Source organism: Canis aureus, chromosome 33 (assembly GCF_053574225.1).
Source record: "Canis aureus isolate CA01 chromosome 33, VMU_Caureus_v.1.0, whole genome shotgun sequence".
Taxonomy (NCBI): domain Eukaryota; kingdom Metazoa; phylum Chordata; class Mammalia; order Carnivora; family Canidae; genus Canis; species Canis aureus.
Window position 1 is genome coordinate 29,558,138 of NC_135643.1, and position 17,389 is coordinate 29,575,526.

General features: G+C 36.9%; 1 protein-coding gene across 1 annotated transcript in view; it reads right to left on the minus strand.

Moving 5' to 3' along the window:
* COL25A1 (collagen type XXV alpha 1 chain) overlaps window positions 1-17,389 on the minus strand; it is a 446,874-nt gene that overhangs the window by 88,757 nt on the left and 340,728 nt on the right. The window contains exons 11-12 of the mRNA XM_077882265.1: window positions 13,923-13,949; window positions 11,857-11,901 (exon numbers count right to left, since the gene is read on the minus strand). Coding sequence (XP_077738391.1) covers window positions 11,857-11,901; window positions 13,923-13,949 — 72 coding nt within the window. The remainder of the gene's footprint in view (window positions 1-11,856; window positions 11,902-13,922; window positions 13,950-17,389) is intronic.

Here is a 17,389-nt window from a genome sequence, read left to right on the forward strand (position 1 = left end):
CAAGACCAGCAGGGTGCGTGGTGGGGAGGAATCTCCGGAAGGGCCGGATGACTTGAATGAGAACTGTCATGGCTTCCAAGGGGTTCATGCCCTTGAGCACCTCCAGGACTCTCCCAGGGGAAGGGTGGATGCCTAAAGCACTGAAGGCTGCCACAGTTCCGTGTGGGTACAGAGACTGCGCCTTCTATGTATTTCCAATATATTCTTTCATCGGCTCCTTCCTGCACCCCCAGAAGCTGAGGCCATGCTGGTTAAGAATTATTGTGTCTTCTGAAGTTCCCCCAAGACCCTTGCAGAGCTTCATGAATTCACCCTAACATCTGCCCCACCCCAAGCAGAAGCACTCACAAAACAGTGAAATATTTTAGTTGGAAGGAATCAAGTGAGTCATTCTTAAAAGATGAAAAAGCACATTCAGAGAGTATTTTTTCCAGAGGCAAATACCTGCAAAGAGCAGATGTATTACGATCAGAGCCCAGGTCTTCCCATTCCTCATCTTGTGTTCCTTCTATTTGAGCAACTTGTATCTAAAAAAAACCCTTATTCATTTTTATTATGTTTGTTATTTGTTAAATTTGAGCATGAAAGAGGAAAGTGACTTCAGGAAACCTCTGGCCTAATCTCAGGTTTTCCACCTCTGGTCTTGTGACATAGAGCAAATTGCTTAAGCTTCTGTGGGACTCAGCTTCTCTATGAAGTGTGTGCAAGTAGATTAAATGCTTGCTCCCCCCCCCCCAAAGGATTAAGATTAGGTTTTATTATTGCTTTAAATAGGTACTTAGAAAATTTTACTGAACTCAAATTCCCAACATAATATTAATATTATTACTATTTGTTGCTGTTTTTAGACTCAGTATGTTGCCTGGTGATTCCTTATTCCTCAGACACCTGATTAGACTTGGCTCAAGGCCCAATTTCACAGATGAAGGGAATCGAGACCTGCTCCACTGGACTCCTCTGCTGGGGTTCATCTTGGTTTTGCCCCACACCAATTCAGGTGGGTCAGTCAGTTCCCCTCACCAATTGCCTCCAGAACTCCACTCTCCCAGGGTCTCTTATGAGCTCAGGATTGAATATCTGATGTACCTGGGAAGATGTCACATCACAGGACAGGCAGCTTTCCTCATCTTGCTGGCTTTCATCTTGCCTTTCTTCTTCCTCCTCTCCCTCTTAGACCACCCTAGGCATTCAGCTTCACTCTCTTATGTAATGGGAGGTAGTAGTTTCTAAAAGGCTGCTGCTTGCATGCCCAGTCTCCAAGTCTTTTCCTTCTTGCCAATAGGCAGAAGAGGCTTTGCAACTTGGCAAAAGAGAAACCAGAAAACCTGGGTGACTGAGTTTGGTTATATGTTGGAGAATCCGGCACCCTGTAGAGGGCTCTGTTTTGTTTATCTAATCGGCAAAACCCCTCCCTAAAATTAGAATCCCTCTGTCCATATTAGTAATACGAATACTAATGAGTAGAAAACCGGCAGGGCTTTCAGCCAGGAGCCTAATAAAAACATTCTATTTCAGATAATTTACTGAAATGGGTCTTAAACTGATTAAGGTTGTAACTAAACTGAACCTAGTAACCAAACCTTCATTGTGCTTTTAAAAAAAGTACAAATGTGGGCAGCCCCAGTGGCGCAGAGCTTTAGCAACCTCTTGGCGGTTTAGCAAGGCATGCCTCCTTGGCCCTGTGGACTCCTCACTCTGTGGGGAGGGTCACACCATAGGAAGGATAGAGGAAGCAAGATGAGAAGTACTGCTTGCCTGAGTCTAAGGGAAACATTATCCAGTATTTCCTTTTTAAATAACTTATGAAAGGTGCCCAAATGAGCAAAAACCAACCAGAGAGCATGATGCCACAGAAGACTGTCTTTTCTATGTGTGTGTGTGTGTGTGTGTGTGTGTGTTCACCATGTGTATGCTTCTGGGGAAAAAAAGATATAGAACAAAGACTTATGTTTCAGGAAGAAATAATAAAAATGGATAAAGTGGGTTATGTGAAGTGGAAGACTTTCTTAGGGACTGGGATAAGTCAGATACAACACAGTTCTGCTCCCTTGTGTTACATGTATCTCTTCTGAATTAGAGAATTAGTGATTCTTGCAACTTTCCACGTGACTGGGGTTGCTAGAAAAGAAATTGCAGTGGCAGTAGCTAATCAGAATCTGACATTTTCCAAGCCAGGGGAGGAGGGGGAGCCCATGACCTCTCTGTTCCCTTTTACAAAGGAACTCCAAAGTTTTGTGGGATGTTTGGGGGAAAACACTCACTCACTCTCTGCATGTTGATATGAAAGAAGGAAGCCCTAGGCTTCCCATGGGAAGAGCAGGAGCTAGGATGAGGGCAGCAAGGAGAAAGGGTGAAGAGATGAAAGAATCTGGATTCTTAGGGATGAGGTTTAGTTGCCAGAGCAAAGCAAAGTTGAAGCCTGCATTAGCTTTCAAGTTCCGGGATCAATAAATACCTTTATTTTTAAAAGTGGTTCTGTTAAGTATACTAGGACTGGCAACATAATGTACCTTTAATAGTATATCCATTATTTAAAGTTTTAAAACCCAGCTAATTTTTTCTTTCCTAAAGCATAGTCCTTATTGATAAATCTATGTATGTTTGAATGATAAATTATTTTTTTCTCTTGGGAAGAGAATGTGCCTAATTACTAATAGAAATGTTAAGTGGTATGTCCAGCTGGAAAAATTCTAAAGATCAGTGAAGAGTAGTAGAATGAAATAATAGTTCTTACTAACATTTGCTTTTACACCCAGGAGGCTTCTGAGTCATGGATGTTTTTTTTAAGATTTTATTTATTCATTAGACACAGAGAGAGAGACAGAGAGAGAGAGAGAGGGAGGAAGAGAGAGAGAGAGACAGAGAGAGAGACAGAGACAGAGAGAGGCAGAGACACAGGCAGAGGGAGAAGCAGGCTCCATGCAGGGAGCCCGACGTGGGACTTGATCCCGGGTGTCCAGGATCACTCCCTGGGCTGAGGGCGGCACTAAACTGCTGAGCCACCTAGGGATCCCCTGAGTCATGGAGTTATTAATGCCCCTAGTACAGACAGGAACATAGTCTAATCTTACTTAATGTTTTATTTTAAAATATTTAACATACTTAAATGAAGTTACATCTATCACTTTACTTTTTCTTTTTTTTTTTTTAGATATGTTTTTTTTAAATTTTTATTTATTTATGATAGTCACAGAGAGAGAGAGAAAGAGGCAGAGACACAGGCAGAGGGAGGATCAGGCTCCATGCACCGGGAGCCTGATGTGGGATTCGATCCTGGGTCTCCAGGATCACGCCCTGGGCCAAAGGCAGGCGCCAAACCACTGCGCCACCCAGGGATCCCTCACTTTACTTTTTCTGATTAAACTTTGAGGTACTATTTTAATCCTCCGTTGATAAGGCTTAGAGAAGGTAAGTAACTTGCTCAAGGTCATATAAACACTGAAGAGCAAAGCTGGGATACTCTGAATTTAAGATCCTCATTCTTTATGGTAGAAGCAGAGTCATGTGCAGTGAGAACACATTGCCTGGTTTTGAGCTGAACTCCACCACAAGCACCTTGGTAACTCTGGGCAAAAGATTTATCCTTTCTGTGCTCCCATTTGCTCATTAACAGAGTAGGGATGCTAGTTCCCACCTCCTAGGATTGCTGTGAGGAATGAGTAAGCTAATATGCACACAACACTAAAGACAGTACCTGATAGTAAATGCTGAATACAAATTAGGATTTATTATATACTGCACTCTTCTGTTCTCTGCATTGGGCAGAGAAGACAGAGAATCCTGAAAGAAATTCAATTTCTCATAAATTAATCCCACTGAAGCTGTTTGGCAGTTGGAAAATGGTTACTAACTGATTGGCAATGTGGCCTTGTATCAAATGGTAGGTAGATTATAATACATTGGTATTGTCACAATAAGTTATTTCATTGAAGCTTTATTTATTTATGAGAAAGCATGAGTGGGACGGCAGAAGGGAGAGAGAGATAGAAAGAGAGAGAGAGAATCTCAAGCAGACTCCGTGCTGAGCATAGAGCTGGATGTGGGGCACCATTCCAGAACCCTGAGATCATGACCTGAGCCAAAATGAAGAGTTGGGTACTTAACCAGCTGAGCCACCCAGGCACCCTTATAAACTTATTTAAAAAAATTTTTTTTTAAGATTTCATTTATTTATTTGACAGAGAGAGAGAAAGGGACAGAGACAGAGAGAGAACAAGCAGGGGGAACAGCAGAGGCAGAGGGAGAAGCAAGCTCCCCCCTCAGCAGGAAGCCTGACATGGGGCTCCATCCCAGGACCCTGGAATCATGATTTGAGCTGAAGCCAGAGACTTAACCAAAGGACCCACCCAGGCACCCCTGCAGTCTTCTTTTTAATACAAGTTTCAAAATCCAGAGTATCATTTAGAGGTCAGAGCTAGTGATAAAAGAAAGGCTTTGTGGCTTGCACTGATTTAATATTTTAGTGGTCTTAAGCTTGGAGAGAAGGTAGAGCATGATGAATACAAAAGCCCTATAATGGTCGATAATATGGTGTTTCAGAAACCAAATTCTAAGACCAACATCATCTGTAATTTGATCTATAAGGTACTGCACCAGAGGGGTAGTTTCTCTCTCCTTGCCAAATGCTGCTCACCTGTTAGGGCACACCTAAAGTCACCTACCCATTTAGAGAAGCATTGCCAGGCTCTGTCCACCAGGCCAGGCTGCCTGTGCTTCTCTGCCATAGCTCTTAACAGAATTGTCATGTAATAGGCTTTTAGCCTAACTGTTCATTTAAAGCCCCATCCCCAATTAGGCTGGAAATTCCATGAGGACTGAGAGAGCTTGAACGTCAGTGCTCAGATGGTGCCTGACACTTGGTAGTAAGGGCTGCACAAATGACTGAAAAAAATCAAGTGAATCAGTGGACCCATTTATGGAAAGTTTTCTTTAAGAAAGCTTTCCCAGATTACATATGCAATTGAGTCAGATCTAGTAAATCATATTTTTGTGATCCCTCCTATAAAAGATAGTGTCTTTTCAATTAGAATAAGTGGACTTAAAAAAATAAAATAAGTGGACTCAATGATATCATAATTCAACCACATTTGCTTTGTTGTTTGTTTTCGGACAGCCTGTGAGTAGCTTGCCTCTCTCACATCCCTGCCCCCAAGAATCCTTTTCCCTAAACTTTTTATTCTCCTGCCACCTGATATTTTAGTAGAATAGAATGATAGCTATTATCAAATTCTATAGTAACATGGCTAAATGAAGTCGGGGGAAAGTGGTTTAAAAAAGAAGCTTTACCATACTTGATTTATTTCAAGCCAACGTTAAACTACCTCTTTTTTTTTTTAATTGTATTTATTTATTCATGAGAGACACAGGGAGAGAGAGGCAGAGACACAGGTAGAGAGAGAAGCAGGCTCCATGCAGGGAGCCCGATGAGGGACTCGATCCCGGGTCTTCAGGATCATGCCCTGGGCTAAAGGCAGACACTCAACCGCCGAGCCACCCAGGTATCCCTAAACTACCTCTTATAACTAACTTTTGATGCCTCTCTAAGGGAAGTTAAAATTAATTACATAAAGAATGGAAATATTATTTGTCTCACTTAACAAGTAAAACTGAGTGAAAAGTCTCTTAAAGAGTAAGCATGTATATGAAAATGTCTGAGAATGTATGAATCACACTTAAGGATACAGTGATTAGACTATAAGAAATGTTCTGTAATAGGAAAATGATGGTGTTTCTTTTCTTTTCTTTTAAATTCAATTAGATGGTGTTTCTTTTGGAAGAAAGAACATATCCTATTCTTACAGTGACTAGAGAAAAACGTCATGTGTTCTGAGAATTCTAATGTACATTAATTACTAACTTTAGAAGATAGAAAAGCTAATAAAAGTAATTTGTCTCAACTTTAACCTGCAAAATGATTGCACTGCTGTAAGATACTTTCCCTGAACTATTAATTAATCTTGGATCAGAAATCAATCACTTCATTTACTCTTGATATCTTTTCTTAAAGTCTAAAACCAGAAAGTCACAACTAGGAGTACCTGGGTGGCTCAATCGGTTAAGCAGCTGTCTTTGGTTCAGGTTATAATCCCAGAGTCCTGGGATCGAGTCCCACATTCGGCTCCCTGCTCAATGGGCAGCCTCTTTCTCCCTCTCCACTGCTTGTGCTCTCTCACACGTTCTCTCTTTCTCTGTCTAAAATAAATAAAATCTTTTTAAAAAATCTTTTAAAAAAAGAAAGTCACAACTATATTGGGTAATGGGACCACTTAATAAATTCTGCTACAAGAAAATTTTAAGCTAACCAACCCAGAAAACAAACAGAACTATACCAGATTCAAATCCTTTGGGAATTTAACTCAGACCGCTTAATGACAGAACCAAGAAAAGAGTGTATTTAGTTGTTACAGTAAGTGAATCAAGAATAAAAAACACTGCATTCATTGAACAGCCCACTGAATAGACTTGAATAAATAGCTTGACCTTTGGAAGCCTGAGAGCTTCAATTTATCTGCTCTCTAAATACACATACAATAAAAATGCCATTAGAAGTATGCTGTGAGGATTAATGTCAGTGAAAAATTGTAAGACCCATGGATAAGAGATGAAAAGGAACTCTAAATACCATAACTATAAATTAATTAAAATTTAATGTTCCTTAAAAATCACATAGCTGTCTGGGATAGAGTCATAGATGAGATGTTAACTACAGTCTTTATTTATATTACATTTTGAAGTTTTAAAAATAATAAATTCTAGAAAATACTTGAAAAATACATGAATAAGATCTTATAATATTTATCACCTGCTTTGAAAACAATCCCAAGACTCTGGGGCCTCAGAAATATTCTAGCTTGTTAGACAAATAATTGATTTTTAATTCTGAAAACCTTTATTATTATTTTCATAGTAACAAACAGACAAGGGTGTTAACTGCACCAATTAGATTTTTAATGTACCCTGTCTCTGTCCTCAGATCTCCTCTTCAGTGGTATTTGCATAGTACTGGGCATTGATTGTTATTCAAGTAAAGTGTCATTATGATGATTTGTTTTTATAGGTGCCACTTAATGTAAAAGAATAAAAAAATAATAGGGTTCTAATAACGTTTCATAAAAGTTGAGATTTTTAAAGTTCTGATACACATGTATAGACAAAAATCATAGATAGCAACTAATTTTGTCAAAGGATTCTTCAGCTTAAAAGATGGTTCTACTACAAACTTATTTTTAAAAGCTTCTACTTTTCCAGTATATCTGAGAAGCAGGGTTTAATTGACAAATATTCAGATACACATCTCTCCATGTATACATGTGGGTGTGTTTGTGAAAAAGAGAGACAGAGAGTAATAGGGACCCCTGGGTGGCTCAGTGGTTGGGCACCTGCCTTTGGCTCAAGTCGTGATCCTGGGGTTCCAGGATCGGACTCCCTGCAGGGAGCCTGCTTCTCCCTCTGTTTCTCCCTCTGCCTGTGTCTCTGCCTCTCTCTCTCTGTTTGTGTCTCTCATGAATAAATAAATAAATCCTTAAAAAAAGGACAGAGAGTAATAATGAATAATGGAGCATAAAATGTTAATTATACATTGAATTTAACAAGATCTATCCTTGAGAATTACAAAATTTTTGTGTCCAATATAATTAGCTAGGGAAGAAGAGGACAACATTTCAGATTTTTAGGTAAGACTTAGTATTAAATCTACCCTAATTGCTTTGCCTGCTGGCAATAAATCCAAATCATGAAAACAACAGCTTTCAGAATTGGGAACAGAGAATGCTAGAAGCTGGTTGAATCAAAAATAAGACATTGGTGACTTTTCTCTTAGAAACTTAGAAATAAATTAGTACAGTCCCTGGTCTCATTTCACGAACGAAACTTCCTTGAAGCCCAGACAGGAAAAGGCTCTTTCAAAGGCTGCACGTGAGGTAGAAGAGCACAGAGCATCCCGATTATAGGACAGCACTGGAGTGAATGGGGAAGGAGTCAGAGGACAGAGGAACATTTTACTTTCCTGTGTAATTTTACATATTCATATTCTTCCTATAATGATTCAACTGCCTTCTGCTCCCTGTGTGAGGGTAAACCCAGGGCTCATTTGCCGAAACTCTTACAGTGGAATACTATTACTACAGACACTTAGTAACATATTGAGAATCTATAGCATTAAGTTCACTTTAGAGATATTATCTAGTTAATACTGCAAGGTCTGTATTTATATTTTACACCTGAGCTGTCGAAATATTATATAACTTGCCCAGATGAGAACTAGGATCTGACTCATTCTCTGTCTGACTACAGAGTTCACACCTTTTCCTCCATACCACGCTGCCTTCCGCATTTCACAGAAGATGCTCAGGAGGAGCCCTTTATAGATTATGATGCCAGAAAGAGCTAGATAGCGGTTTAATGGCATGTTACTGTTTATGTGAGTCCTTTCTCCTAATACAATCTGAACAACCGGAAGACCATTACAAAATAAGAAAAATTCAGGTTAGCAGTCAAAGTAACCCATATTTGGAGGAAAATTAAAAAAAATACATCACTACCAAGTTTATTGGCCAAAGCCAATCACCAATCTTGTCTATCTGAATGGATGGAAAACAAAATACTTAAAAAATATTTTCCTTTCTTTTTTGTAAGAGAAAAATCCTTCTATTTTCTAGTTGTTATTTGATATATTTCTGATTCTTCCTTAATCATTATCTGAAAAATATTTTCTAAGCAACATATTTTTGTTTGGAAAAGTGAAATTGTAATGTAGAGAAAATGTTTTCTTAAGGCAGTATGAGGACATTTAGGTACTTTAAAAAATTATGTCACTCTAAGTTCTTTTCTTAGAAAAACAAATTGTAGAGATCCAAAACACATTTCATGTGCTTAAGTACAGAATTACTACTCTATTTCCAGCTTTGTTTTTACTGTCTATATGACCTGCTGTTTCAGTGAAGGACTTATGGCTTTTGCACTTTATTTTCCTAAAGATGATACAGCAAATATGACAAATGTTAGATAATGACTGTTATTAACACAAATTTCATCCACAAAGTTTTAGGTTAAATTCTATGGAGTATGAAAAACAATCTTAAATTACATTTTGCTAATACCTCCATAAAAGCGTGAAATTATTTAGCTTCCCTAGGTCTTCTAGAAAACACTTTAAAATGCCACAAAGATGTATACCAAGACATAAAACTGCAAATATTAACTGTCTGTTTCCTTGAAATATAATTTAAACTTGGTGAGTAGGATAAGAAAATGCCACATTCCTTTCCCTTGCTAAGGAAATTGCATATTTCCTTTGCAAAAATAAAGAATATGCAGTCTTCATAAACATGTATGTGACAGTTTTAAAGTTGTTTTGCTTCAGGTTAAAGGTTTCTATAAATTTTCATGATTGTCCTAAAGTTGAAAAAAGAAAAGAAGCAAAGAAGAAAGAACAAAATATTAACCTTAGGTGTACCAGCTTTGTTCTTCATCAATGTTAAAAACATTTCTCATATCCATATCTTGTCCTTTCCAAATATTATCTTGACCTATATAACCTTAAAATTCATCTTAGGTTGAAATATAAAATTCATTATAATAAATTCATTATACTTCCAAATGTTTATATTTCCCTCCATGATCTGCAGTTTTCTAAATAGAAAGTTAATCTTCATTCTTTACCAGGATTTGCGAAGCAAACAGACATGCATTTTATTAAGTGGCAAATAGAGCAGTGACCTGGGCTGTTCACTCCTGAGGAGTACGAATGTTTGGTTTGTGGACTAACGGATACCATAAGCCTTGGTTAAGGACATCAAATTTCACTGGGAATTAAGTAATTCTGGAAGCAAAGAATCTTGTTTAAGATATAGATTAATCAGTACCCCAAAGATGCAGATGCAGTGAAAGACCGAGACATCTGCACCCCAATGTTTATAGCAGCAATGTCCACAATAGCCAAACTGTTGAAGGAGCCTCGGTGCCCATTGAAAGATGAATGGATAAAGAAGATGTGGTTTATGTATACAATGGAATATTACTCAGCCATTAGAAACGACAAATACACACCACTTGCTTCGATGTGGATGGAACTGGAGGGTATTATGCTGAGTGAAGTAAGTCAATCGGAGAGGGACAAATATTATATAGTTTCATTCATACGGGAAATATAAAAAATAGTAAAGGGAATAAAGGGGAAAGGAGAGAAAAGAAATAGGAAATATCAGAAAGAGTGACAGAACATGAGAGTCTCCTAACTCTGGGAAATGAACAAGGGGTGGTGGAAAGGGAGTTGGGCTGGGGGTTGGGTGTCTGGGTGATAGGCACTGAGGGGGGCACTTGACAGGATGAGCACTGGGTGTTATGCTATATGTTGGCAAATGGAACTCCAATAAAAAAATATACAAAAAAAAGATATGGATTAATCAAATTTCCAGAATTTCACTAAAATGAAATGGAGGGAAAAATTTAATTATAAGATCACCACTATCATAAGGGATTTATGTCTGCTTACCATTCAATCCTCATATTGACCCTAATTGGTAGAAACATATTGTCTTCCTTCTACATATGAAGAGACTGGGCCCAGAGAATTCAAGGACTTTGCCAAAAACCATGTGGCCTGTAAGTGGCAGACTCATGCTTTTTGTTAGCTACTCTGTAGGTTTTATGATTGTTAATACCTTATTGGAGAAGAAAAGATGGACAAGATGGGAAAGGTCACTAGGAGGTCTATTCTGTCTGTAAATATTGGGCTCCTTATGATTCCAGAATTTAATTCAGAATGCAGAGATTTAAAATTCTCTTTTGGGGCAGCCCAGGTGGCTCAGAGGTTTAGTGCCGCCTTCAGCCCAGAGCCTGATCCTGGAGACCCGGGATTGAGTCCCACGTCGGGCTCCCTGCATGGAGCCTGCTTCTCCCTCTGCCTGTGTCTCTGCCTCTCTCTCTCTCTCTCTCTCTCTCTGTGTGTGTGTGTGTCCCTCATGAATAAATGGGTAAAATCTTAAAAAAAAAATAAAATAAAATAAAACCTAGTTAAAAAATAATAATAATAAAATTCTCTGTTGAACACAGGCTGATGGGTCATAGGATTTTATAGGGCTAGTCCAAGAACTCTGACGGAGATAAGAAAGTCCCTAGCTCAGCTTCCTGGTTGCTGGTAGACTGGTTTTGTTAGCTCCTCCTATAGCTTTCCTCTTCTCTGTAGAGGTTCCAGATTGAAAAGCCAGTCAGCACTGTCAGGGGAACACATATAGAATAGCCGACTCACCTGTGGGATGCTGCTGCTTTATCCAACCAGTAAGTATGTTGCAGAAATAGATATAACCACACACATAGATGTCTATGTAAGTTATGGGGTTTTCTTATTTAATTTTCCCCCTCATTATTAACAGTACAATTAAAGAGTACTACCAGAGCTTGGCAAGTCTATTTAAATCCTAATTTTTCTTAACAGTAGAAAGAGCTTGCTTCTGGATTCAGATTATGCCAATAGGTTCCTTCTGTAAGGATATTTTTTGTTAGTGAAAGAAATAATACATGTCACTTTGCCTTGACAAGAATAAACTGGAGTGTGTTTTGTCTATCACAATTAATGTTAAACACAAAATTTTTCCTATTCCATGTATATTTATAAAAAAGATCCAGTTGTATCTCCTACAAAATTTATCAAAATAAAATGGAAAATTTTCTAAGAGTTTCTGACTACTTAATGCATTGTTAAAAATTAGTTTGATCTTTTGCACCATAATTTCCCTGCATTTCAAAAGTATATATAGTGTTTTTACAAGTATACAAACTTTTTACTAACATTATTGACTAGAATAATTTTGTAATTTTAATCCCTTTAAATGATCAAATATGTTCTATACAACTTACCTTTTGACCATTCACTCCTGGAATTCCAGGTACTCCAACAGAACCCTAAGAAGACACATGATTAAATTAAGCAGATATAATCACAAAATATTTCAGTTCTGAATCTGTAGTAGTAATTATGTCAGCCATAATTTCACCTTGCTAAAACAGGTGTGAGAGGCTGTTTTTCAGATCTTATCCACTGTACTCAAATATATACTAATGTAAGCAGATTCATCCCGCATTCCCAGAAACTAGAGAGTTAAATTTAACCATGTTTCTAAATATCCACTTAATTCTAATATGATTTTAAAGAAATTCACATCATCAACTGGGATCCATAGCTATCAGAAGGCCAATGGCTCTAAATTGTGGTGCTTTTAAGAAATAAATAGGCTTAGTTTCATCTGGAAAAGCCTAGCAGTAGCAGTTAACTCTTGAATTTCATGAGTTTAAATACCATGAGACAAAAGGTAATTAAAATAACAACTACTTGTTCCACAATTAGTCAAATAAGGCACCCATGGTGTAAACTCAAGTTTGTTGTATTTGAAGCATTTTCTCCTGGACTTTCAGGGAGTACGTTTAAGCCAGGTGAATGTAAATATGTCTTCCAAAGACTAGAAAAGGTGTTACAAATGTTAAACACTGAATAGGAATAACAACAGTAGTCAAATATTAAGTGTGTATGTATGTGTGTGTGTGTGTGCACATGCGCACTGGGGTGATTATGAATGGTTGGACATAGTTGGGGTGGACTGAGAGTAAAAAAGCTAATTATCACCTGAGAAAATCTATGACATTTACCTGGATATAGAAACATTAACAAATGTTTTCGAATAGTGATGTCATTTCCCCTTTCAGGCTCTGGAGAAACCATTTTTAAATAAAATGTTTATTCTTTGTCTAGCACTAGAAAATAGACTTTACTAAGTTGATGTATGATATTAAATTTCTTAATAATAATGGGAAAAAGTTTTTTCCTAAGAGTAAATATAAACCTAAAACTGCTCTAAAAGAGAAAGTTTATTAAAAAGGCAGTCATTAAAAAATATGTAGTCATTATATGCAAAACAAATTGAAATGGCAAGTTCCTTAGTGCTTTTGGTAATTATATTAAGTGGGTCATTAAAAGACTTCCTGAAGCCTCGGGCAGTAATTTTACCCTGGTCGCATGTGGATTAGGGTAGATTTACAATTTCACACCATGCTTAATAGAGACATTATTGCAAAGGACAAAGTGTTCTTATACACAAGTTGTCTCACAACTCATTGGCTATTACTTGGTTAGTAGGATTATGTTTCAACAGATGCCACATGCCCAGTGCTTGGGGGATAAAAAGTCTCTATCTTTGATGGATTCCAAAGATAAGGAATAATCACTTTTCCACCTGTTGTAGTACAATTGCTTTCTTTAGTTTTCTGCAGGTTAAATATCTCTTTTTCCCCATTGTGAGGTTGGAGTTGTAACAGGGAATGGGAATTTAATGATGTTTTGTTGGCAAAGGGCCATCTACCTACTATTGATATATTTACTACTGTAGTAATGATGTAATTTAGAAGCACTAGGACCCTCTCCATCAGAATGTAATGGTGAATTCTGATGACTGGGAAATGACAATCAGGAAGTCACTCTTCAGATTACCTCAGCAAAGGAAAACACTAGTGGACCAATGGAATACTGCCATCAAACCCCAAGTACATCTTTTGTTCTGGACTGTTCCATAGTCATTTGGTCATAATATTTGACTAGGACCATGCATTCAATCTGCAATGTCAATGTCATATGATCTTTCAAATTCTAAGTTTTGTCTCAATGTTTTGCCAGTATTTTAATTAAAAATTCAATAACCTACCTTTAGTTTGGCAGACAGCTTAAAAAAAGTTTACTCTGGATTTATTGGATTTTCTATAATGGAGTTGATTAGAAATCTGATGGCTCACATTATATGACTGTATTTTTAGAAAGGAGAATGCACAATCCAGATGCTTCAGCATGGCTTACAGTAGCTAATTCTATTCACCTCTCATGCTAGCCATTACGCAATGCAAGTATAATTACTTCCCCAGTACTGTTTATACTTTACCTTTTGTCCCGGAGGCCCCAGAGGACCCTAAAAAAGAAAAACTATTCAATTAACATAATAATGTAACCATTTATACTTAAATGACCAATTAAAACTGTCCTAGTCTGCAAGGTATTCTATGCTGTGCAGAAATATGCTGATGTTTTGTACGTCAAGGAAAATGAAAATTATTGGTAAGAAGTACACAATAGGTCTTTTCTTCTCTCTTGTTTTCCTTTGAAGAACATTAAGCATATGCAGTAAGATTCTGATTTTTCCTTTAAAAAAAAGAATCTTTGCTATTCCGGTGTATCTGCAAATCTATCACCTCAATCTCATTTAGAAAGATGGAGATGCTGCTGCTAGAAGCAGCGAAAATGCAATGCTGTTCCCCACCAAACAGCACGTTATGTGACTTCTGCATCTGCAAAACTTCAGTAAGCAGATTTGCAAAGGGAATCATTGAATAGCATTACAAAGAAACATGTTTTGTTCTATTCTTCCTTGTATGAAACATGACCAATTGGCCAGCACAAAAACTTGTTTACAAACTAGGGGATGCCAAGGCCAACTGTGGCATCTACTGTGTACCAGACAAGGAAACAAATGCATCAGCTGTTGATAACCTATGGCACTAAGGGCATGAGGGGAATATTTAGGAAGATAGATGGGAATATTTACATATAAAATGGGAATATAGTAGTTCTGAGGTTTAGCCATTTTTCAACCATGAAATCAGCATTGGGATTCTGTTGCATTTATATAGAATAAAGTACAGCTTTGGGAAGGTGGAAAAGAGCACACAAAGACATACAGCTATAATTCTATTTATGTCTATTTTTACATTAAAATATTAAGCATTGGGGTGCCTGGATGGCTCATTCAGTTAAGCATCTGCCTTAGGCTCAGGTCATGATCCTTGGATCCTGGGATCAAGCCTGCATTGGGGCTTCCTGCTCCCCAGGAGTCTGCTTCTCCCTCTGCCCTGCCACCTGCTTATGTCACTCCCCAATTCAAATAAATAAATAAAATATTAAAAAATATATTAAGCATCTTTCTTCTAATTCTTTCAAAAAATGTTTTTAATTTTATGATATTTTAACAAAGCCATACTTTATAAGTGGTAGTAAATGATAGTTTAATCTATCACTTCACATTAACTAGCTCTGTATTCCATTACACCTAATGAAGGACTAGCCTATATTCAATGGGTGATATTTCAGTTAATCGGTATCTTAATTCATACTTTATAACATTAAAGAAAGCACTAGAGTGCACATTAGAGGGAGAATTAGTCATTAATAATTTTTTTTATTAAAAATACACCACGTTTAGGAACATTCAGAGAATCTGTTCCTCATAAATTATTTTGTAATCCTCACAGGAAGACTAAGAATTTCCTCATAAAATCAGCTTTAGTTATTGGAAGTGCACCATGCAACATCACCTTTATATATTCTTTGTTTATTTACTCTACCAACTAACTTCTTAATGAGCTGGTTATCTGGTATCTCTGTGTGGTCAGACAGCCTCCCTCCCCATTTCACCCCTTCTATTTAAAATTCTCCGTTTCAGATTTTGCAGAGAAAATAGAGGCTATCAGATGTAAATTCCCTCAGCATCACACTTCTCATCAATCCAAACCCACGTGGACTTTCTTCCTAAGTCAGAAGGAGAAGAGGCACCCCTCCTCTGTGGGCAGATGCATCCAGTAGACTCTGGAATCCATCTTTGCCTCTGTCCTCAGGGATCTTTCTCCATCAATTATCCTTGCATCTGTATCAGAGCCTCCGGTTTCCACTAGCTCCTTTCCCTTAGCACATAAACAGGTTTAATCATCTCTCACTTGGGTCAATTGTTTGGGAAGTAAATGCTAATGCTAAGTAAAGGCAGAATTTGGAAGTTGTAGTAATGGGAGAGCTGAGAGTCAAAGAAGATTTGTGTTTTATCATGGTCTATGATTCCATTTGCCCCAGGATCTCCAGGGCATTTCATTTCTTAAAATGTTGATGTTAGAAAGGAAATCATATAACAAAAAGTACATTAATTCAATGTTTAGACTAAGATTGTATATGTTCAATTCAGAAACGTTTGTTTCCACTTAAGCCTAGCTTTGCCACTTGAAAAAAGACTGTTCAGTACAATTGAATATTTCACTACAGTGATGGATAACCCAGGAGGGGAATATTTCATAGAAAAATCAGAGCAAATTTGAAATCAAGTGCTTTAACTAGAGACTAACATTTTTTTGTACTTTCTAATTTGTTGCGCGATCACATTAAAGATTTAGAAAGACTGCCCATAACTGTGAAATCTATAAAATTATATTGTTCAAAAAATTATATTGTCTATTTTAACACAATTATTTCATGAAAATCAAAGGATAGCTATAGAGAAAATAAATATAAAATTTTTCTTCACAGTTAGGAAACTACTTCTATTTTTGCTAAACTCTAAAAATAAAAGCAGTTTTAAAGATGTAACATTAACTTTGAATTGTGATTACGTGTTTTGTGGATTTTTCATAACTGTATCGCAAGGATATATTCTCAGCTACCAAAAATGTGCATATAGTTCTTTGTCTCACTGGCAGGAAAAATGGTAGCAAGCCAAGGATAGTGTCATCTATTACTAGCAGGGGAGTGGGAATAGATTGAAGTTGGATATAAGGCACAGACATACATTCAAGTAAGTATAGACACCACACACACCCTGAATAGTTATTTTGCTGATCAAGATTTTGCTTATCTGTGTGTTTTGAGTATCCTTAGATTAATAATCCTTGTATATAGCTGTGACATTGTGATCCAAAAGCTTCACTACCCAAAAATTGATTTTGAAGTTGAGAGTATATTGCTACCAGTTGATTAAAATGTTTACATTTGACTAGTTTTGTGGCTTCTAAAACAAATATAAATGAATGAAGTAAGGGAAAATGCCACATAACCAATCACTAACTAATCTAACCGTCTTAAATTTATCTATATTTTCAGCCTGCTCAAAAGTCATTATGAATGACTCAGATGAACAAGGTCATGAGTTTACTACTCTCTAGTCAAACTAGTGCTTTTATTATCCTTAAAATTAAAGCCAATTGTTCTAGTGTTTTAAGATTTCTAAAATAATTCCATTATTATTTTCCCTAAGACTCAAGTTTGGATCAATATTTTTCCAAACTAAACAGTCAACTTTTTATTCCATTTTTATTAATCAATAAATTTTCCTTTTTAGATATTTTCTTGGTGGGCACCTTTATGTTTGCATGTACTTTGTAGAGAATCAATTTATATGGGAATAATCTGGCTTTTTTATTTTTCAAAATAATTTCTGTGTATATGTCTCAAGATTAAAAACTATACACTATATGGAATCTCAACATATTAAACTACATTTCTTTTACTCCAGAAGTGTTAAACTATAATTTAAACCTTACACTTATTTCAGTACAGGTTCTAGGTGATGTACTCAAAAGATAAAAATTAAATGAG